The sequence below is a fragment of the Asterias rubens genome, chromosome 7 (assembly GCF_902459465.1).
Source record: "Asterias rubens chromosome 7, eAstRub1.3, whole genome shotgun sequence".
Lineage (NCBI taxonomy): Eukaryota > Metazoa > Echinodermata > Asteroidea > Forcipulatida > Asteriidae > Asterias > Asterias rubens.
The window spans coordinates 20,962,382-20,985,668 of record NC_047068.1 but is presented as its reverse complement, the minus strand read 5'-3'; the positions used below and the strand labels follow the sequence as shown (position 1 = coordinate 20,985,668).

At 36.6% G+C, this 23,287-nt stretch overlaps 2 protein-coding genes across 3 annotated transcripts in view; one reads left to right on the top strand and one right to left on the bottom strand.

Moving 5' to 3' along the window:
* Positions 1-11,523, bottom strand: part of LOC117292874 — a 50,456-nt gene extending 38,933 nt beyond the window's left edge. Inside the window, exons 1-4 of the mRNA XM_033775043.1 lie at positions 11,519-11,523; positions 10,718-10,958; positions 3,659-3,680; positions 96-247 (exon numbers count right to left, since the gene is read on the bottom strand). Coding sequence (XP_033630934.1) covers positions 96-247; positions 3,659-3,680; positions 10,718-10,958; positions 11,519-11,523 — 420 coding nt within the window. The remainder of the gene's footprint in view (positions 1-95; positions 248-3,658; positions 3,681-10,717; positions 10,959-11,518) is intronic.
* Positions 11,232-22,669, top strand: LOC117292747 (bifunctional apoptosis regulator-like). 2 transcript variants are annotated; one of them, XR_004519316.1, is made up of 9 exons: positions 11,232-11,379; positions 13,546-13,955; positions 14,643-14,841; positions 15,768-15,927; positions 16,776-16,930; positions 17,272-17,460; positions 18,005-18,201; positions 18,702-19,612; positions 22,149-22,669. XR_004519316.1 is itself a non-coding variant. In XM_033774898.1 (8 exons), the coding sequence occupies exons 2-8, from the start codon at positions 13,642-13,644 to the stop codon at positions 18,862-18,864; spliced, it is 1,377 nt and encodes a 458-aa protein (XP_033630789.1). In that variant the 5' UTR covers positions 11,232-11,379; positions 13,546-13,641; the 3' UTR covers positions 18,865-20,846. The 2 variants fall into 2 exon arrangements, 1 of the variants encoding a protein (XP_033630789.1); XM_033774898.1 differs by lacking the exon at positions 22,149-22,669 and having other exon boundaries at positions 18,702-20,846.
* The last annotated feature ends 618 nt before the right edge of the window (positions 22,670-23,287 follow it).

Genomic DNA, 23,287 nt, shown 5'->3' with positions numbered 1-23,287 from the left:
CGAGTAACTCATCTTAACTCGAGAAGACTAGTCTTAACTCTTTGTGAAATCGACCCCTGATGTGTTGAAAACAATGTTTGTCCAATGCAAACTACCTTTAATCCAGCTTGGTTGATATCATCCACAAGGAGGCCACAAGCTTTGATGCAGTCCTCATGTGTGACACTCACAGGATTGAAACTTCCAGCGGATGTCAAGAACTTGGGGCTCCCTCTGTCCACAGGGGAACATCTGATTTCTAAGGCAGCTGATGTACAACAACAATTGTGAAACAAAACAAATTGAAAATCTATAAGTGCACAAACAAGTTTGTAAAAAATCAATAGTTTTGCTATTAGTACCAATAAGAAAACGAGAGCAACAGTGGGACTATCTTGGTTTATCTTGGTTCAATATCTAGAAATTAAAACATGTGGGTGATCCAGTATTTAAAATGTTTAGATTCCAAGCTAACCAAACTTTAAACAAACTTGTTTTCGTCGTGTCCGCCAACTCAGTTTATCAAAATACAAGATAATAATCATCAAAAAAGGGCGTAATGAAAGTACCTGAGGCCTGAGATAATTGTACACAAGGTAAAACAAGCAAATTGACTACAGTTTATTACACAAAATACACATAGCCTGCAGTCAAGCAAAAGATCGGAGACACCATCAAAGCAAGAGGTAATGGGTTGTGCAAATTATTAGTAAGGCATGAATCGAGACATGTTAGTGATGAAAGAGTGATGAAATTTTAATTATTATGAAGGCAAACTATCAAATATTTTATAAGCCTTTAGGGACCTGTTTGATGATCAATGTTTGTTTGTAGATGAACGTTTAGATATGATCAGGGTTCCCTAGCAGTATTTTTCAAAACGGTCGGGTATTTTAAAACAAATTTTGTGAAAGTTTGGTCTAAGCACGCTGAATTGAAAAAGGTCCACGAAATGTTTATAACTCTGTGTTTATCTTTGGTTTTAAAAGCCCTAACCCTGTGCATTCCGGAACATTCTAAATGGTTTCAATATACACTTTGTTCGCATACATTTTTTGTTTGCATACCGTTAGCTAGCTTGCATTGGAAGAACACTGATGATAGTAAGTTGACATTTCGAGCCCAAACCCGACACTTTTTGCAGAAACTCAAACTGGGTTTACTTATCTCATCATATGGATGAGAAGAGGAGAGTATAAAGGATATTTTGGTTGCCATAGTTTTTAATGTCATTTTGTCAATTTTTTTCTGAGAATTGTTGCTGTTTTTTGTAATTTATTACCTATTACTTTGTGTCATCTCTCCAACAATGGAGGGTTACATGTACCTGTACTTTACAGAATAATGAACTGTTTGCATCATTGTTCTTGTGCGTTGTTGCGCAATGATTAAGTGTTTTGACAAACTGTAACCATGGTAACCATGCACCTTTCATACAAACAAATTCAAGGATTTCATTTATGATGATTGAATCGTGAGTAGATTTTGAGACCTACATGTAGTCGACTGCTGTGGCTTTCAAATATTTGAGTTTTGGAAGCAATTGGAACTGAAATTATATGTTTGGTTTTGTGAATACCATTCTATTCATTCCAACCCTCTACTTTCCAATAAAACAAAAGTGCAATAACTACAATCTGGCGTATGTCACCACATTATAAACATTGTTATAAAATACCTGTGACAATTTTGGGTCATTGAAGTTGATCGAAAATAATGAAAGAAAAATGCCCTTGTTTCATAGAATTGTGTGCTTTTAGATACTTGAGAAAGGCTTTCCTTTAGTCTTTCTCCGAAAAAAATTTTGGCAAAAAAATACCTCTTTCTCTAAAACTAAAATTCTTCAAAGGGTGTCAGTTCTGAAAATATTATATAATATAATCAGGATACAGTGCTCTTTACAGAGTAATTGTTTATGGTCATTACTTTTTGGAGTAATTACTAAAAGGTTTACCCTCTCTTTAAAAATTAACAATTTAGATGCATTCACAATGGAGATGAATGCTTTGAATAGACTATTTCGCATTTTGAATTCATGAAAACACTAACCACTGCACCCATGATACTTAATATTTGTATACTGTTTTACATACACTAATCAATAAAACGATAGAACAATTTTTCTTTCCTTTTTAAATTGTATTGTCATAAATTGTTATGTGCGTGTTTTATGCTTAAATGGACATATAAAGAATAAGTAGAAGAAAAAAGGTAGGTTTTTTTTTTTGGGGGGGGGGGGTTCCAGGATTCTTTGCATGTTTACATCGGTGATTTCGAGTCTGCAATAAATGAAACAATTTTTTGGAGAGACCATAAAATGTAATTACCTTGACTCTGACAGATCGATGCTGGTACAAAATTGATTTCAGTGAACTTTCAAACTAATTAAAAATAAATGTCAACACCAATTCTGTACTTCGTCTTAAGTCGTAAACCTACTTTTGCCTAATTGTTTTTCAATTGTTTTTTTCCTACTTATTATTCTAGTTGTGAAGCCACAGACTCTCAGAGAAGTGAACTTAAACACTGTATGAAGCCAAGAACCAAATGGTGAGTAAGATGGGGGAGGAAAACCCCAAAGAATTATTCTAAGGAAACCCCATGCAGGCAGGTACAAACATAATTCCTTTAGTGCCCCTGGTGCTTTCAGCCGCCCAAACCGGCTATTATTATTATTATTATTATTATTATTATTATTATTTTGATTCGAACCAGGTCCTCGAGGTGGAAAGTGAGAAAACATACCGCTCTGCCAACCCGACCACGGTACAACTGTTTCAGTACCACTGAAAGAGAAATCTTATACCACATTATATTACCTACATTGTCAAAGGCACACCCTAAACCTACCGAACTACGCTATTTTCTGCTCAGAGAAATAATCTTTACCGCAATTTATCTTTATTAACAATTTGACAGTATTGCTGTTCCCCCCCCCCATAGCGCATCATATTAGTGATTAGATCAAGCCTTTAATAATTCAATGGGTGTTAAGCAGTGGTGCATTAAGGCACAAAACCTGTTGCCAGGAGATCTATAAATTATACACTCAACATCGCGCTGTTTGGTTGGTGACAATATAAAATGATGACATTTTAAACAATGCAGAAAAATAAACCAAGAGCAGGTGCAGTTCCAGGTGTTTTGACAGGTACATGCAGGGATCCCAAAATAACCCTGTAAAAACACACTTTAGGCGGTCATTGATTATTGGTACCACCAGCAGGCATTAGAAATTGATTAAATCTCTAGCGTGAAATACATTTACTGTTATGTGATGTCACAAGCTTGAAGAGGGACTCAGGTTTCAGTTTTGTGACGCACTAATTTTTCAACAGATGGAGTCCTCCTTAAAAGTTGGGAAAATTCTCCAACCTCGGGTTGAAATGGTGTAAACTTTCATTTTATTTGATACTCTTTGAAAAATTAAGTCACCAGACAACAGAAACAAATTACAGATAGAACGGGGAAGGTCATATTAATTTGCAGAAAATGTACAGACAATAATACTTGAAATGAGACAACATAAAATATTCAATGGATTTAAAAACAAATTGCACTTTGTAACACATTTTACAAAATTTTGAAATGCTTTAAAAACATATTGCACAAAACCGTCTAGCTTTCACAGCAGAAAGGAAGTGGTTGGAAAAAAGTTTGATATAATGTTGTGACTTACCATTGACTGTCTGAGAGTACACCTGTAATGAAAGAAGAAAAAGTAGCAAAGATGAGTCCATGGAATTGCATTACAAATTCAAATTCAAAATAAAATAAAATTTGTGTTTATTTTAAGAAATATATCACCCAAAAAAGTCAAAGACTAAAGGAATTTGGTTTACAATAAAATTACATAACAACTACATGTTAAATAAAGGAAACAATGTGTGGGGAAGAGGTTTTCAACTAGTGGTTTAATCCTAACGAGGCCTGGTTCTTGATAATTTTACCAAGACGAAGTCGAGGTAAATTATCAAGAACCAGGTCTCGGCGGGTTTAAACCACTAGTTGAAAACCGATTCAACACACTTTGATTCCCATTCATAAATACCTTTTTGGTCAAAAACATCAACACTTTTTGGTCAAAAAGTAAAATAAATGCAAAAATTATAATTGTTCAATGATTTCTTTCAACATAACACCCTTCCAGCTATGAAATGGTAAAGCCCTCTGCCGCCCTCGGGTAAACAACTCCTTATAAGGGAATGCTTCGCGCATATTGCGTGATGTGGCACAACTGTTTCAGGTGTACTCTCGACCAATAGGAATGAAGAAACTGTCTTATAAGAACAGGTGCAAGGTCGCGTGTCATGCCCATGTTTCAACACTTTTTACTGGTCATAAACAAAGGTTTATACACACTCACATGTCGAACTCTCCACCAATAAGTATTTATGAATATATAATATTAAAAAGACTACTTCAGTGAAAAAGACAAACATGAACAGTGAAAGTAGCATTAAAAAACTCACTGGTGGAAAGATGGCAACTGGATGCAGCATATCTTTCTATTTTAATCATATTGACTGTTTCATTGCAAATATAAATACTAGTATAACCATCAAACTAAATGTTGTGTTTATATTACAACACTGAGCTACATGTAGATCAGGGCCCAATGTCATAGAGCTGCTACGCACAACAATTTCCTTAGCATGAAATTTCTTCCTTGATAAAAACAGGATTACCAACCAAATTTCCATTTGTTGGATATTGCTCGTTACTGGTATTCAGCTGTTAATTGCTTATCCTGAAAATCACATGAAAATTTTGTGGTAATCCTGTTTTTATCAAGGAAGAAATTTCATGCTCAGCACATTTTTGTGCCTAGCAGCTCTATGAAATTGGGCCCAGGAGTGGATTTCACAAAGGTAGTCATAACTTAGGACTAGTCCTAAGCAATGCTAAGAGATAGGACTGGTCCAACTCATCCTAACTTAGGACTGGTCCTATCTCTTAGCATTGCCTAGGACTACATCCTCAGTTAGGACTACCTTTGTGAAATCCACCCCCAGTGCGACAAAACATTATAATCCCTCACCAGGCATACTTAAAACAACTACTCAAACATTCTCAACTCGTTGGGGTACATGTATGTGGTTGATTAATCCAAAACAATACTAAACTCATCCCTTGCAGGCTCTCATGTAAACACCTAGGTGAAGAGAAGCAACTATGGTTAAGTGCCTTGCTCAAGGGCATTACAGTTTATATAAAAGAAGCATGACTAATGGAATCTAACTCACACTCCGATGGTTAAGCCACAAGAACTTGAGTCTCATGCTCTAGACAGCTCCACAATGACATGACAATAATATTTTTTACTAATAGATTTTAAAAAGTAACATTTTTGTAAGTATTCAACTGATTTTTTCAGGTATCAAATAAAAGAATCAGACTATATCAAAATCTCATTTTTGAGAGTTGGGTAATTAGATTTCCAACCGAGCCAGTCACATATCTTCAACATTATATGAACAAAAAAATCAGACTACAAGGCCTTTCAAAATCTCACTAGAGTTCCACCCGAGCCAGTCACATATCTTCAATATGTGACTGACTCCGGTGGAACTCTAGTGAGATTTTCCAAGAATTCTCTTTTCAAGAATTCATTTCTAGAGCAGTGTTAAGGGCCACATTTTATGGCTTCTTCTGTGCTTGTGATCACAATTTTTCGCTTCGGCCTATGTGAAAGCTAGCCCTGTGTAAGCTTGAAGAATGCCTCAATGTGGAATACGCATACGCACTTGTACGGTAAGCAGAACTACACGTAACATAAGCGGGTATTCCATACATCCGTAAGTGCTGATTCTTTACAGAGCCATGAAAGTGGGCCTCGGCAGTCAGCAATTAGCTTGTGTCCAGTAGTATACATAATATATCGCTCTTGTTGTTTTAAGGTGTAATGTCAGGAGTTAATACATATATAAGCCTCACAATGTTGATGGTCCATCAAGCTAATGGGCTCTTTGAATCATTCAATTTTTTAAATTACTTATTTATTACTCCTTCACCCAAGGCTACATGTTTTAAAGGCACTGGACTTACTCAAAATAATTGCTAGCACAAAAAACTTTGATTACCAATTGAATCCAAGTTTCACAGATTTGTTTATTTTACGCATTAAATATGTCAGGATATATAATATACCAATTGTGAATACTGGTCTTTGACAATTACCAAAGGTGACCAGTTCCTTTAAAGGACTAATTATGACAAAGTGTCCTAGTCATTGAAATGTAAGTAATCGTGTTGAAATAGCTTGCATCATAGACATAGGTCTCATTGAAATGTTTAAAATAATCAGAAATGTATTTTTTAACATTTTGTTCTAACAGAAATGTACAAAAATTTAAAGTCATTTTGTCCAGTTGTTAATCTGTATTTTGATATTGTGTATACACAGCTAAAATTTGTTTTTAATTCATACTAAACTGTTACCTCACCAGGAATACTATGAGCACTTCAGACAGAACAAAACATTTCATAATAACAGACTTTATGCTATGAAATCATTACAAAACCTGTACACCAAATGAGTGTATCCAGCTCATAATATCTTTACGGCACCGCAGATACTCAGGGCTATGTTTTTTATTACAAGACCCATTTATCAAGCACATTGATAGTTATTCTTCTTCTTTCAAAATACTAGAACTTTTAACAAAATGCTACATTGTATTTGCAAGCATTGTTGTTTCAAGATAAAATATATGTGTAACTTTTCTTTCGAGTCTTCCAAGGTTTTCTGAAGAAAACAACACTCTTAATGGCAAAGTTTCAAGAGTGTGCCAGAAGTATATCAAATTGTATTTGTAGTGAAATGGAGAGCTTATTTACAGGTAATATGGTTTTATAAAGTCCCCCCAAATAAAAAACAAACACAAATAAAATACTTTAGGCGACTGGATATGACCAAAACTGTGTGCACCGAAAGTTAACTAATTTAACTAAGTTAACTAACAATGCTATTAACAGTAGGCCCTAAACAATGTTTTAAGTTTTGAGGTACTGCATTGCGAATGAAGCATACTTTTTATTAGTAACATCATGGTTATTACATAGCCTACTTTTGCCAAAAGACTTTTAGTTCTGATAGACTAGTCCAGCTTTGTGTTGAATAAACTTGTTGCTGCAAGAATGGAATTTTCATTTTGCAAAAAAAAGGAAGTATTATATGAACCAGCAGCCGATTTCACGAAACCCTAGGATTAGTCCTAACTCGAGTTAGGAAGAGTAACCCGTCCTAACTTAGGATGGGTTCAATTCCTCCTACGTATTTGGATACGGAACTGAACCCGTCCTAAGTCCTAAGATGAATCCTAAGTTAGGAAGAGTTTGGTGAAATCGACGGCTGGTCTTATAACATGCACATACCATGCCACCTGGGGTGGATTTCACAAAGGTAGTCCTAACTTAGGACTAGTCCTAGGCAATGCTAAGAGATAGGACCAGTCTATTTAGGACTAGTCCTAGGCAATGCTAAGAGATAGGACCAGTCTAGGACTGGTCCTATCTCTTGGCAATGCTAAGAGATAGGACCAGTCTAGGACTGGTCCTATCTCTTAGCATTGCCTAGGACTAGTCCTAAATTAGGACTACCTTTGTGAAATCCACCCAGTACATTTAAAAGATGTTTGTAATTCAATTCTCTCTCTTAGCATTGCCTAGGACTAGTCCTAAGTTAGGACTACCTTTGTGAAATCCACCCAGTACATTTAAAAGATGTTTGTAATTCATACCACAGATCATTTTGTTGGTTAACAGCTTTCTCCTTTTTACCACAGAAAATAGTGGTAAACAAAAAATGACACAAAAAATATTTTTTACAATTACAAATACTAAGAATCGCAAACTTCTGATAACGTTTTAGCCTTTGAGAAAAGACACCTGTAGCTAGGGTCGAAACATCAGACCATTAACAAAAACTTTCAAATATTAATATTTCCACAAATTGTCGCTACAACAGAACAGTCCAGGGTTACTGTGGAAACCAAAGGGGCTAAACGAACCAAAACATTTGTAAAACCATTTAAAAATGTTAAAGAATTTTAAGACTGTGACAACACTTTTTATGTACATACCAATAGCTTCAGCCACACCACTGCCCAAAGTAACACTCCATTGCTAAAGGCACGTTTACACAACAAGCCCATCATGACTTTCAAAAATCTACTGCTGGCATGTCGACAAAATCCTCCTCAAATAACTTGTTAATTTTCAGCTAGTAATGAAGTCAGCTTTAATGGAACAAAGTAAGCTTCACTTTTCGCAGCAGTGTACTTTACGCAGAACCTTGCAATACTGATCAGTAGACAATGGCAATGCCAATTAAAAACGCAATTTGTTTTAAGCGGGAGGGATGCGTTTTTATCTCTTAATGCCTGGTTGATCACCACTAACCCCAAGCGATGCCTAATAAATATTTGGCAATTTAGATGGCATCACTCCGTTGCCATGGGAATAGGTTCCATAGAAGCAAAGAGGAAAAACACAGGGGGGTATTATTAATAGTGACACTAACAACAAGTTTATCTATTATATCGTTGCGGTACCCGCTGCCAAAACATAGGATTCCAACTGCCTCTAGCTGCCGGGCAACCTCGGTAGTCTAGTTGGTAAGACACTGCTCTAGAATTGCAAGGGTCGTGGGTTCGAATCCCACCCGAGTAACATGCCTGTGATATTTTTTCACAGGACTCGGGAAAGTACTGAGTATACAGTGCTAACACACATCGGTGTATGGGTAAAAACCAAAATTAATATTCTTTATCCCCGATGCAAATTTAACATCTATTATAACAAGTTTATGGTTTTTATTACCATTTGATGGGATTATTGCAGCTTTGAGAAAAGCTTGTTATGTCTGAAAACTGACAGAGAATGACTGATCTAGGATTAGATATAGTTTAATCTCAGCAATCTGGAAAATGAAATAAATGAGATGGAAAAAAATAATTTCAACCCACATTCTATAGTATTTAAAGCCATTATACACATTTGGTAAACAGTAAAGTCCCACACTTCGTGTATCACAACTTATGTATAAAATAGCAAACCTGTGAACATTTAGGCTCAATCGGTCGTCAAGGTTGGGAGAAAATAACGGGACCCACCCTTGTTTCCGCGTGTTTTGCCGTGTCATGACATGTGTTTAAAATAAATCTGTAATTATCGCAATCGAGAATTGATATTGCTGTAATGTTTTCTCAAAAAGTAAAGCATTTCATGGAACAATATTTCAAGAGAAGTCTTTCACAATTACCTTCTGTAAACCTGTAAATTATTTTTTCCTGTACCGAAAGTGTATAATGGCTTTAAGTAACATTCATAAATACCTAGGACAGTTTCTCCATTTGCTCGTTAAGGTGACATCTCGTGGGGGTGTTTAAACGGATGATAAGTGTATAACCACAGCAAGTATTCCTATTGGTCAAGAGCAACGGCTGGCCACATCATGAGTGACGTGCACGCCAATCTCCTTATAAGGAGTTTTTACCAGAGGGCCTTACCATTTCATAGCTGGAGGGGTGTTCATTGAACAATTGAAATTGTTGGACCACTATTAAGTTTCAATGTTTTTTTACTGCAAAGGTGTTTACGAATGAGAATAAAATTATGCTTGGCCGGTATTAAACACTGTTTAAAAAGGGTTACAGTCTGTATGCTGATAATTTAATTACCCTTGCCTCCGGCTTGGGCAATTATCGCATCCAGACTGCAACCCATATTAAACAGAGTGTTAAGAACCGACCAAGCACGTTCATTCCCATATTAAAACTTAGCCTTTTACATTTTTTACATTTCTCTTCTTCTTTCGTTTGATCTTAGGATCAAGGTGAACATTGAACAAAATTAATTTGTCAGTTTAGTGACTTCTAGTTGTAGTTGAGTTGACACTTCTAACACTTACAAATAAACAAGTTGAGAAGTATTTCCAAATATTAAGATATTTACCTATTGACCAAAATTGAAAGAAAAAAAACAAGACACTTGGGAGGTTCTCTGTTATTTATACCCCTTAAATTTAAAAGTCCAACCAAATTTTCGTTGAAACTTATTTTCTAAGTTTCTCGAAAACAACAAGACCAGAGAGTGTCAGACTCAGAGGGAGACGTTTCTCACAATGTTTCATTATCAACCTCTCCCAATTACTCATTAAAGCCATTACACTTTCGGAACAGAAACAAAATAAAAGTTCACAGATTTACAAAAAACTTACAGAGTTTACAGAAGGTATATGGTAAAAGACTTCTCTGGAAATATTATTCCATGATATGCTTTACTTTTTGAGAAAACAATAAAGCAATTATCAATACTCGATATCGAGAATAATGGATTTAAACACATGTTATGACACGGTTTGTTATTTTATATGTAAGTTCTGATAAGTGTGGGCCTTTGGACAATACCGAAAGTGTCCAATCCCCAAATCCAATGGCTTTAAAATACCAAGTAATGGTTTTATGCTATATAATTGTTTTGAGTAATTACCAACCAATAGTGTCCACTGCCTTTTTTTAACAAAGCAGGAAGGAAATTTAACATGGACAGTGAAGGTAAAAACTAAAAAAGAAAGGGGACCTACCTATGGTCTATTCCACTCTAATCTAATGAATGACTGATGCCTGTGCCCCGTCCAGTACTAAAAAATGCAAGCACCGCTAAGATTAAGATTGAATAAGTTATTAACTATTATTCATTATTAATCAAGATTACATAAACTCAACAACTGTACCAGTAATTTCCTGAATGACCTCTGGTCATGCTGGTGATGGCTAACTTTTTGGAATACACATCGGTGTATGGGTAAAACCAAAATTGAAATACATTTTGGAAGACAGATGACAGAAGTACAGTGTACAGCAGTAACCCAGAATCGCTGCTGTTCACGTGACTTACTTGCACGTGCTATTGTTGACGTCTTGAACACCCATTTGGGAATGGATAAACCAATCGGGCACGTCTGTGAACCGATCCTGTAGTTTTGCATAAATAAATAAGGTCCATGTTTTTGGTCCAGCGTTTACTCGTTTCCCCATATCACTTTTGGTCTGCAATATCCCCGCTACACTAATAAAAATAACCAAGATTCGAAGTTGGTATTCTGTTCGGGATTGGGATATCTCTTGTTGAAAGCAAACGCCCCCATCAACAACCTATTTGCAATAGAATGAACGGGTTATGTTCGGGGCGATGCGACCTTAAAAGAATCAGTCTTATCAACAAGAAAATCGTGTTACATGTACATGTACATATGTACGTACTGAACTTGTCAAGGCTACTTCTTTGGTTCATTGTTTCAATAGAATCGTTAGGATTGGACCACCACTGTGCTGTAATTACGGATAATTACACCTCCCTTACACAGGTTGAAAGGAGTGTGAAGGCCATTGTAATGTGAGTATTGATCAATGTGTATTTCCATAGAGTCAAAATCAGTAGTGTGACGAAATCCATAATGTTTTTAGTGAAGCTGAAGGCCCACTTTTCTGCTTGTGTCACACAAGTAAGTTGGGCCGGCTCTGTCACACATTACCCCATTAGTTAAAAACGTAGCCCGTGTTGTGTTGTGTTGTGTTGTTGTTGTGTTCGGTGTGTTGTTTGTTTATGATTATGAAAATGAATATGATTTCTGTAAAATGTACTGTCGAGTCACCAGTCATGTAATCGTCTAGCCCCACTTGTGTGGCCAATTCAGCTATCCTTGGCCACACAAGTGGGGCTAGTAATCGTCCAATGGGCAGAGCGGCCGGTATGTCAAGACAAGTCAATTGCAATTGCATACTGATTTAATAATTAATGATCAATAAAAATGCAAAACAGTTGCGAATCGTAACTTTCCATCTTCTACTTCTAGAAACTACTGAGTTTCTAGTCCTCCATCCATGTCCTGACTCCTCTGTTGATTTCTAACTAACCCATTTTGTCCATGTCTTTTTACATACATAATAACACAAGAACTGATCACTAAGTTTGGTCTTATTTTGCCTATGCTTTACATGTATATTGACGATCTGTAGCCCTGCTTGGTGTTTGACATTCCTTATTTTGTACACATACGTATATAAAGTACATGTAATAAAATTAAAATGATTTGGCAAAATAAATATTCTTCTAAAAATTAGGAAATAAATAGTGTCACATCTATATTACAAATTTGCTGGTAGTACCAGCAAATGGCATCACCATTTGATCATTCAATTACTTTGTCAGACATGCAAATTTTAGTAAATATAATAATGTCAAATCTTTATTTATAAGTTTGCTAGTAGTACATGTACATCAGCAAATGGCATGACACCAGTTATAAAAATAAAATAAAAATCAATTACATACTTTACCAGCCATTAGAATACTGCCGTTAAAGCCATTGGACCCTTTCGGTAAACAGTATTGTCCAAGGCCCACACTTCGTGTATCACAACTTCTATATCAAATAACAAACCTGTGAAAATTTGGGCTTAAACGGTCATCGGAGTCGGGAGAAAATAACGGGAAAACCCACCCTTGTATCCGCGCGTTTCGCTGTGTCATGACATGTGTTTAAAATAAATCCGTAATTCTCATTAATGAGAATTGATATTGTTTTACTGTTTTCTCAAAAAGTAAAGCATTTCATGGAATAATATTTCAAGAGAAGTATTTCACCACTACCTTCTGTAAACCCCGTAAGTTATTTGTAAATATGTGAATTTTTTTTTTTTTTCTGTACGGAAAGGGTCCAATGGCTTTAATACAGCATGTTTTTTTCATGACAGTGAGCCTTGTTCCTGCAGTTTATCATTCTCTCTAGACTAGGTCATATATCTGTAGGTGTGAATTCAGATACAAAGATTGTTTACGTGCAACTGTGATAAAAATCATGTTTCAATGTCTTCATTCTTTATTTTGTTTGTTTTATATAACACCCAAGCAGATCCTTGCCATTTGATTGGTGGATTGTCCGTCATGTGATAGCAAATAAAAGTCCTATTGCATTCTATGTTACTCACCGTTCCTTTTTTGTTCCATCTGAAAAGTACTATTGCACGCTGAGTAAAAACATCACTGTGTGTGCGTGTCTAGTCTTTGTTTACGCAGCAGGGTTACAAGGCACATACTACATTCGGCGTCTGCGTGTCTCAAAATAGCTGTACATCAGAATGCACAATGTCACTGTTGAATCCAACAGGCCTACCCAAAAGAATCAGGTGTAATTTCACAATTAAAAATTGTAGGCACACACTTTGTTTGTTTTGAAAGTTGTATCCTCCAATCAAAATGATGTTTAGATCTACTTGGATGTTATATAAAACAAATAATGAATGTTTTTCATTTACGTGTAAATATTTTCATTTGTTGAAAGATGAGATGGAATGTTCCATTCAACTCGACTCTGCCTCTTTGAATAGAACAATCCATCTTTCAACTCATAAACTTATTCGCACCATTGCACTCATAAACATGTAGGCCCTATCATTATTTGTATGGTCTTCGATCAGTCACAAGATTTCAATCTCTGTCTGTTAGGCCTATAGCTTGGCTTTATCTTTGTAGGTCTAATCTTTGTAATTATTTTGACAGGGTTTGTCTGAATTCAAGAGTTACTGGATGTTGCATCATTCACCTTTAAACTGGAACAGGACTTAACTCTATCTTAGACTACAAAATATTAAAACCATGATTGAGACAAACAGAGAAGAAAGTCAGAGTAGACTATCACATACAGAGGACCCAAGTTACGATACCATGAACTCCAACGCACAGTCAGCAGCCTTGCCATCTGAGGCCTTGCCAGCCAACCTTCCCATGCCCGAATCAACCTTCACTTGCGGGTGCTGTTACGAGACGATGGTTCAGCCGACGACGTTGAACTGTGGACACAGCTTCTGTCGGCTCTGTCTGGCCAGGTGGTGGAAGACTCAGAAGAGAACGACATGTCCAGAGTGCAGGTACCCTTGGACTGGGTTCCCGCATGTCAATATCATTCTCAGGTAAACTAGTTCAATCACTAAGACCTTCAACTACTATCTTTTTGTGTCCTATTCTCAGTCTATAGGCCTACTCCTATAGAACTATGAGGTTTGTTCCGCTATCGTATCCACTAACAAGACGATAGCAGAGACTATAGCGTAATGAACTTCATAGTTCTAGGAGTTCTATAGGCCCAGACCCCTTGCACAATGCACAGGGCACTCACACGCCCCTATCCTGTCTGCCATTTTGGGAGTCGAAATCATGCACAAGCACGCAAAACAAATTTGACTCCAAAAATGATGGAAATGATAGGCGCACATTCCACAATATTCCCTTGAGAATAGGGGACGCCCCTTTCACAACTGGAACGCTTTACCTCTGATCTACCCCAGCAAATACACAAACCCCAGGGATTATAGTCACCCCTACTCTAAGCTGTAAAACCCTGAGTGTATCCTTAGAATGTGCAACACTCCATGGATTTAGGACCTCCATGTAGGTGGGGACAGTGTAAAAATGTGTCATTGAACCAGAGGGTAAAAAAAATCTTGGGAGCCTCTGCAGGGTTGTAATAAAGAGATACAGTGTGAAAAGGGCATACATCCCTTGGCTCGATCCTTAGTCGGGAGAAGCAATGCTTTGATCTCAGTATACAAATTACGAGTTTATAAATATACACGTAATATTTCTCATCAAAATTTCAGGAGTACGATAGAAAAGCTATACCCTGCCCAGGTCAAAGAAAGGACAACATCCTTGGAGTCGCCAACTAGCGCGACCATTTTGGAAGAATTCGAGGAGTTTGGGCAGCAGCTGGAAAAAGACCAGACGAAAGGCAAGACATCAACGAAGGCTCCACGGGGATTTGTCTGGGGAGTTCTGACTACGTTGGGGGTGGTCTTTGTAAGTACTCTAGATGGACTCTTTGCAATCAAGTAGTGTCATCACAGAAGCCTAAGATTGTAACCAATTGTTACTAAGTTGTTTTGACCACTTCAAAATTATAAACAAATGTTTCTGAACAATGGATTAGGTTTTAGGTAGGCGCTTTGAATGAGGCTCTTAAGGAACTTACAACACTTGCTCATTTTACCAAGTACAACATTTCAAATAAGGAACTCACAACACTAGCTCATTCAAGTACAAAATTGCAAATAAGAAACTCACAACACTTGCTCATTTTACCAAGTACAACATTTCAAATAAGGAGCTCACAACACTAGCCCATTCAAGTACAAAATTGCAAATAAGGAGCTCACAACACTAGCCCATTCAAGTACAAAATTGAAAATAAGAAACTCACAACACATGCTCATTTTACCAAGTACAACTATTCAAATAAGGAACTCACGACACTTGCCCATTACTACAAGTACAACATTTCAAATAAGGAACTCACAACACTAGCTCATACAAAGATGAAAAATGCAAATACGGAAATTTCACTTGCTCATTTTAACAAGTAAAACATTTCAAATAAGGAACTCACAACGCTAGTTCATTATTACAAGTACAGCATTTTAATTTAATTCAATTCAATTCAATTCAATTCAATTCAATTCAATTTAAAAAACTTTAATCATCCTTTGCAGGCAATTACAACAGTAGACCAGCTCAATATAAAAATGTTAAGAGAAATTATGTGTACAATATACAATAATTTAAAAATAATGACAACACTAGTTCATTTTAACAAAAATGAAACTGCAAATAAGGCGCTCATAGCACTGAGCCAATCAGCCAACTCTGTTGTAAATGCTGCTTACTACATTTTGTATGCCCCATGATATTGAATTGTAACGGCAGTATAACATTGTATATATCTGTAGGTCATCCAGTTACTACTAAACTGGGGCAGTGGTGATAGCAACATGCTGGTGTACAAACCTCTAGGGACATGGAAGTCAGAAGAAGTGTCTCAGTGGTTGTATGAACTAGGCAGCTGGGCTGGTAACCAGTACAGTCAAAAGTTCCTGGAACATAGTATCAGTAAGTACTTGTATAGTATTAACCCCCAGCAGTGGCCCGGCCGAAAGAAATAAGCCCTATTTGCAATGTGCTTATCGTTGCCAAGCAGTCTAGTTAACCAGACCCAAGCTCTGGTGTTGTCAGCAGTACAGTGTGGGTTCGAATCCCGGTCAGTATACTTGAGCAAGGCACCTAACCATAATCTAGTTGACTGCACCCAAGCTCTGCTCTGGTGTGGTCAGCAGTACAGTGTGGGTTCGAATCCCGGTCATGATACTTGAGCAAGGCACCTAAACCATAATTGCTCCGTACAAAGTTTGAAAGGTAGTGCATTCTGCTGTACCAGCCAGGCTTTTGATACCCATGCTTCATCCTTACGGACTGTTTCAGCCCCAGAAATAACCCTGTTTCAGCCCCAGGAGTAACCCTGTTTCAGCCGTATGTTTGATAGCCCAAATCAGTTTTAAAAGTGTTATGTAGCCCACACCTTAAAGTGGCTGTCCAGTCATGTTATGTTAGCGATGTATTATAAAAATCTTTAAAAAAAAACATGCAACCATATTCATTTCAATGGAGAATGATGCTGTTAACAAAAAACATTCCCAATGTATAAACACACTTTCTGAATAGTTTTGGAATGTTCGCTTTTGGTTGGATTGGTTGATTATTGGATTAAAATATTGCCAAATTATTAAGATACTCCCTAAAAGCAAGACATATTTCCCTCCATAACCATCACCTCCTAAACAAAAAAGTACCATTACGTGTATCAGTGGACCATTTTCAAGTGCAGCTAGGGCCTGGGCAATGACTATTGGGTCCAAGCCTTTTATATTGGGTAAAATAAAACAGTGTCTTTCTTTTTGCAGATGGTAATTTATTAATGGGATTGAATGACGAATCTCAACTCAAGGAAGAACCTTTTAATATTGAGAACCCCTTACACAGACGAGCAATACTAGCAGCCTTAGAGCGGATCAAGCAGAGAGGCGCCAAACCGCCAAGAGATTTCTGGGAGTATAAGGTACGAAAACACTTGATTGTTTGAAGCTTTGCATGGTGTGAAAAATGACAAATAACTATAAATAGATAGTAACAATGTAACTTATGGGTACAACCATGTACTGTGGGAGTGTTGGGTCTGCAAAGAGTCACGGTGTGGTCGTGAGGTTACGAACAGTATAGTCTGCTCATCTGATTAGTTTTAGTTACTTCTTAGACAGAACTTTGTTCAGACAGTTCATTAATCTTTGAGAGCGCCCACAACAATTGGCCCCAATCTACATGTAGGGGACCTGGCTAGAGAACCTCAGATCAGCCTCAAAATTAGATTTTTGATTTGAAGTTTTTTCCTTCTGTTAACAGTCATTACATCGCGGTCTGTCAACATTCCTCTTGTACGCCGTCAAAGAGTTCCCACGCATCACGATCTACTCAATGTATATGTTCTATTACGAAGACGTCTTCCTGCCTTTTATTCACATCACTTGCCCTAGTGGGAGTCACAAAGTTGACGAAGACAATGTGGAGGGACTACCGATGGCCATGAACTATGTAAGTCCAGAAACATTAGCCATGTTCACACTGAATCTCTTATCCTCCTGTAAAACAGGTCCTGAAACTTTTGTCTACCCCTCAGTTACCCTGGCAAACACTGTGTCCTTATGCCATAGGAATCCGTTTGCATGTTTCAAGTTTTACGGCTTACTCCTACCTGGGACTGAAGCAGGGGTGGCTTTTTTCTGTGGTATGCCCATTTGCCGGGTCAGACCGGGGGTAAAGCAACCATAGTGTGAAAAGGCCAGAGTGTACCATTGAAAATTTGACAGACATTTCTATCAGTAACACTTCTCAGATTCACATTTTGGGGGATTCACATTCACAGTTTTGGGGAAAACCCCATCTTAGACTTTAGAGTGAAAACATCAATTCAAAGTGAAAGGATTCTCAAAATGCTTTATACTATAGAAAGCTGCTATACGTTGCCATATATTAGTTATAGGTTGTGTAAAATAACAGCAGAGAATAAAAATGAATGCCCTTTGCCAAAAGCCAATGATAATTACCTACGTTTGATTTTCCTACAACCCCATCACAGAGTGAAAACATTGAGTGGGACCAATGGGTGGAGTTCATTCCAAAGTTTGTCTTCTTACCTTACTACCTTATGGCTCAGCTTTCCTGGGTGTGGCTCGACGTCAACTTCATGCCCATGATCTTCATTCTTGCCAACTGTGTGTTCCTGACAATGAACGAGGCTAAAGCAATAAGGACGGTCTTCAGGCACGGATTAAAGTAAGTTGCTGATCCTTTGACTATTGACTTAGTTTTCCACATAATGTTAAATAACAATGTATACTTTAATATTAATTTTGGTTTTGTACACCATTGTGTTGTACCACTGTATACTCAGTACGTTTCTTGAATTCTGTAAAAAGAAAAAAGGACATATCACTCGAGTGGGATTTGAACCCATGACCGTTGCAATTTTAGAGAAGTGTCTTACCAACTAGTCCATTGAATTTGCCCGGTAGCTGGAGGCAGTTCGAATCCTATGTTGTCAAGAAATGTAATGTAATTGGTTGGCAGTAACACCACTACTTGCTGGGTAGATTATGTTCTTTTGAGAACTTGTCTTGCTTTGTATGCATAGTCTACTATCGCGGAGTAAATTGTTTGGAATTTGAAAGACTTAATCTCTACTACCTAGAGTAGATTTACAGAATTTGGGAGACTTCTTAGTGCTACACTAGTGACAGTGATATTTTGAAACTCCTTTGTCTTTTCTGTCATAGAATGTTAGTTCCAACAATCAAGAAGCCAGTTAACACCATGTTGTTCCTGTTGGTCTCCGTGGTCATGTGGCCACTGATCCCATCCATCGTCTGTGATTTTGCATTCTACGTCTCCCTCTACTATTCACCGTGTGGAAACTTCTATACAGTCTTCATGCAATGACCCTACAAGAGCAACAAGAACTCTTAAAAAAGGGCACACACGTTATTCAATAGACCTTATTAAATGCATTTACGTCATCCAGCCAACATCTTACAGGTAAAACGTTGACGCAACAATAAATATGCACAGATTTATGTGCGCGGCGCATAGGTTTGACCAAACTGTAGTCTCTACTTGACCTCTAGGTGAGGGCGCCCTACTGTTATACATTATGTGCATAAAAAGGGTCTATAACCAAGCACTCGCCCAGTAAACGGCAAATACTCTAACGGTGAGTCTGTTCCACTCTAGCGAACATACATGTAGGTGCAATCTTCTACAAAATTTGGGCGAAGGTAACAGTTGCAACAGGCTGTTTCAAAAGGTGTATGCACGTTTACCCAAGTTTGTTGGACTGATTCATTTCATGATTATTCAGTATATTGGCCAGTCTCATGATGATAAACTGAGCATTGGTTTTGTTTTTTAATAATAAGAAACTCTACTTTATCTCAATTCAGGTTTTTCTCACAGGCATGCGACTTTTTCAGGATTTTTCCTGATATCAAGATTTTCTCAAAATCTCCCTGATGAGCCCTCAAATTTTCTCTTGATAGAGATGAAACAGACACCTAAGGGATAAGGCAATACATGTAGTCCACATTGTGTCCACACGGGTATTTTTTGGTTTCTGGTGATGCACTGAGTCTGTAAACCTCCTGAACTGAACTGTGCTGGTAATCTGTGGAATATGTTCCAGATCTAGAATGTGAGTGAAATAAATCTCTGAGCCATTTAAACTTTGAGGATTTTTCACATTTGGCAAATCTCACGCCTGTGCTAAGAACCAACACCTATCTCTAGATCTCCCCCAAACAAATTTATCAAGTAATAAACCTCAGGGGGGAAACTGACAGGGTAAATGTAAAGATGATTTTGGGTCGATCAAAGAAAGATTGACAAGAGCAGGACTTGAACCTGAGACCTCAGGATTAACATGCCTGCGCTCTACCAACTTACATGTAGTTATCTACATTGTGTAGCCTTAATGTTGGTAGTCTCTCTATTTTGTCAATATCTTTGTTCGGGTGCCAATCGGAAGACATCAACATGATAAACCTGTAACTGCCCTATAGCCAGGAATCACACCCAAATAATATTTAATTTACATGTTTGATGTAGTCATTTCATGTATTTACTTAGATTTACCCGTAAACCTACTTGGCTCTTCCACCATGCAAATCTTAGTACCTAACCATGCTAATCAATCAAATATTTCGTCATCTGCTCAAGAAATTTCATTTTACGTACAACTTAAAGACGACAATTTGATTTTCAACATTTCCTTCTAGTTTCAGATTACAGTGTATATTTGTTTGATTTGTTTTGTTGTTTGGTTTCATTTGTGTAAATTCGTAACTTTCATTTTAATTTTAAAAAGTGATATAAACACAACTTATTCTTTTTGCAAAACATTTCTTGACAACTAGAATAATCAACTAATATGTTCTCTTGTATAAATACAAACAACATGCATTACTTTAAAAACTCATCTTCAAAACAGTACTTATTGTTGGGTATTTTTGTGTGATTTTAATTTGTTTGATTGGAATGAAGATATGGTACTGTTGTAAGTGTCAATAATATGGTATGATAGTGATCAATTTTTCTCCATATTTTATTTGAATAATTTTATTTAATTTAATGTTTCCTGGAGATTGGCCTATAATAACCATTTCTTAGTTCTGTTCATGGCATCAATGAAACCTTTGCCTTTGCTCAGATTCTAGCCAAGCTATTTGACAAAAGGGTGGTAATGATTTTAAAGCCTATTTTAAAAGATTATATTACAGTAATTTTCGGAACAAAAGCCGCGGCTTGTGAATTAATTTTCATGCATTCAGCCTGTTCCATGGCTTATATTTGAGCCAGATTAAAGGCAGTGGACACTTGGTTATTACTCAAAATAATTATTAGCGTAAAACCTTTCTTGGTGACGAGTAATGGGGAGAGGTTGATGGTATAAAACATTGTGAGAAACGGCTCCCTCTGAAGTGCCATAGTTTTTCGAGAAAGAAGTACTCAAATTTAGAACTTGAGGTCTCGAAATCAACCGTATAAACGCACACAACTTCGTGTGACAAGGGTGTTTTTTTTTTTCATTATTATCTCGCAAGTTCGATGACCAATTGAGCTAAAATTTTCACAGGTTTGTTATTTTATGCATATGTTGAGATACAGCAAGTGAGAGTACTGGCCTTTGACAATTACCAATAGTGTCCACTGCCTTGAAACCTTGCACGTCAAGTAAGCTTCAAAAATTTTCACTGAGTTGGAATGTCTAGCTCTTCAGTTTTAGGCAGATATCTTGATGAGAGGCGTGGGGAGGACACAAACCTGGAAATATCATAAGTTGCTACTCAGTATTAGTATTCAGTGTGCAAAAAAACATTGTTTTAAATATTTTGAGACCTCAAGTTCTAAACTTGAGGTTTCGAAATCAAAATTTGTGGAAAATTACTTGTTTTTTTCGAAAACTATGTCACTTCATCAGAGGGAGCTGTTTCTCACAATGTTTTATACTATCAACCTCTACCCATTACTCGTATTCAAGAAAGGTTTTATGATAATAATTATTTTGAGTACATAATTACCAATAGTGAGTGCCATAAGGGTTAGAAATTCATGCAACAAACTATTAAGGTAGAGCTTGGCACCAAAGCAACGTCAGTATTTGTATTATAAGTCACATCCAATGCAAGTGTATATAATTTTGCAAACAGTAATTCATGTTTTAAAAGGAAATTATTTCAATATTGTGCATGGTTCAGCATCACTGAACTATATGCACTACTGTACGCAGTGATGAGTAATATTGCTTGCGTGAGAACTTTCAATTTTGTTTTTAGATGAAATTACCTGACGCCAAGTTTGATACAAATGTTTAATACAAAATAATTACCATAAAAACTCACTTGGTGAGTAGCACAATACAGCTATTGATTTAATAAACTATTTGAGAAAGTATTTCCTTCCACCAGTCCCAAGTAGTTTGGTTTGGATAATTTTTCATTCAAAACCAGAAACCAAGTGTAGAATCTTGTTTTTTAATTGTTGCTTTTATTTCAAAGTTTTTTTTTTACAATCATAAAGGTTTCATGTGGGAACACATTTAAAGAAATCATGAATGTGTTATATCATTCATTTCTGTACATACTGATGATGTGGTTGATGAGAGACTATAAATATTAATAAAGAAGTAGATATGATTTTTAAATTAAATTCTATCATATTTTGTTTTGTAGGTGTCTGTGTGTACTTGCGCAATTAGTTTGAACTTCAGGAAAAATCACAAGCGCATTACTCGGGTGGGATTCGAACACAAGACCTTTGCAACTCTAGAGCAGTGTCTTACCAACTAGCCCAGCGAGATTGTCAGGTAGCTTGAGGCTGTTTGAGCAGCGGGTACGGCAATGGTTTAATAGTATGTGAAATTTGCACTGGGGTTCCATTATGTATATAAACTTTACGTAAGAGATGTTAAACACCAATACTTGTACAAAATTCTCGACCAAATGTGAGTTGAATGAGTACAATTGTTTTTAATTAGACTGAAAGCATAGCAAAACCATGTGACAAAGAGACACTGAATTTAGTCAGAGAAGAATTCATATTGAGTACAGATAATTGATGCGAATGATTTAGCAGACTTCTTGGCTGCCGATGCTGCATACTCACAAGGAGTTGAGATAGTTTCAGGAATGCTTAAAGACACTGGACACTATTGGTAATTGACAAAGACCAGTCTTCTCACTTAGTGTATCTCAACATATGCATAAAATAACAAACCTGTGAAAATTTGATCTCAATTGGTCATCGAAGTTGGGAGATAACTAAAGAAGAAAAACACCCTTGTCACACGAAGTCGTTTGCTTTCAGATGCTCGATTTCGAGACCTCACACATTCTAAATCTGAGGTCTCGAAATCAAATTCGTGGAAAATTACTTCTTTCTCGAACACCACGTCATTTCAAATAATTATTTTGAGTAATTACCAATAGTGTCCACTGCCTTTAAGGACCAATGAACAACAGGGGTAGTAATAGTATAAGGCATAGACGCATAACTAATGTTCCTTTGATGGAACAGAAGAAAAAAGAAAAGAAAAAAAAACGTTAAGTATATTCTTATTATCAATTAAAAATCTTTATTTTTCTCAAAACAATTCACACAATTTACAACAGTCATTAATCTTAAAATTTTAAAATCAAAGTGTACTTTTGTAATGATTTAATTCCATAAATGGCAAGGCACAAATAAATGCTGTCAAAATACAATAACAATACACATTTATCACTAAACATACATCAGAAGCAATACATTTGGTAATGCTAAATAGTTTCAATCATAAATACCTTTTTCTCTACAGTTTCGCTATTCCTAT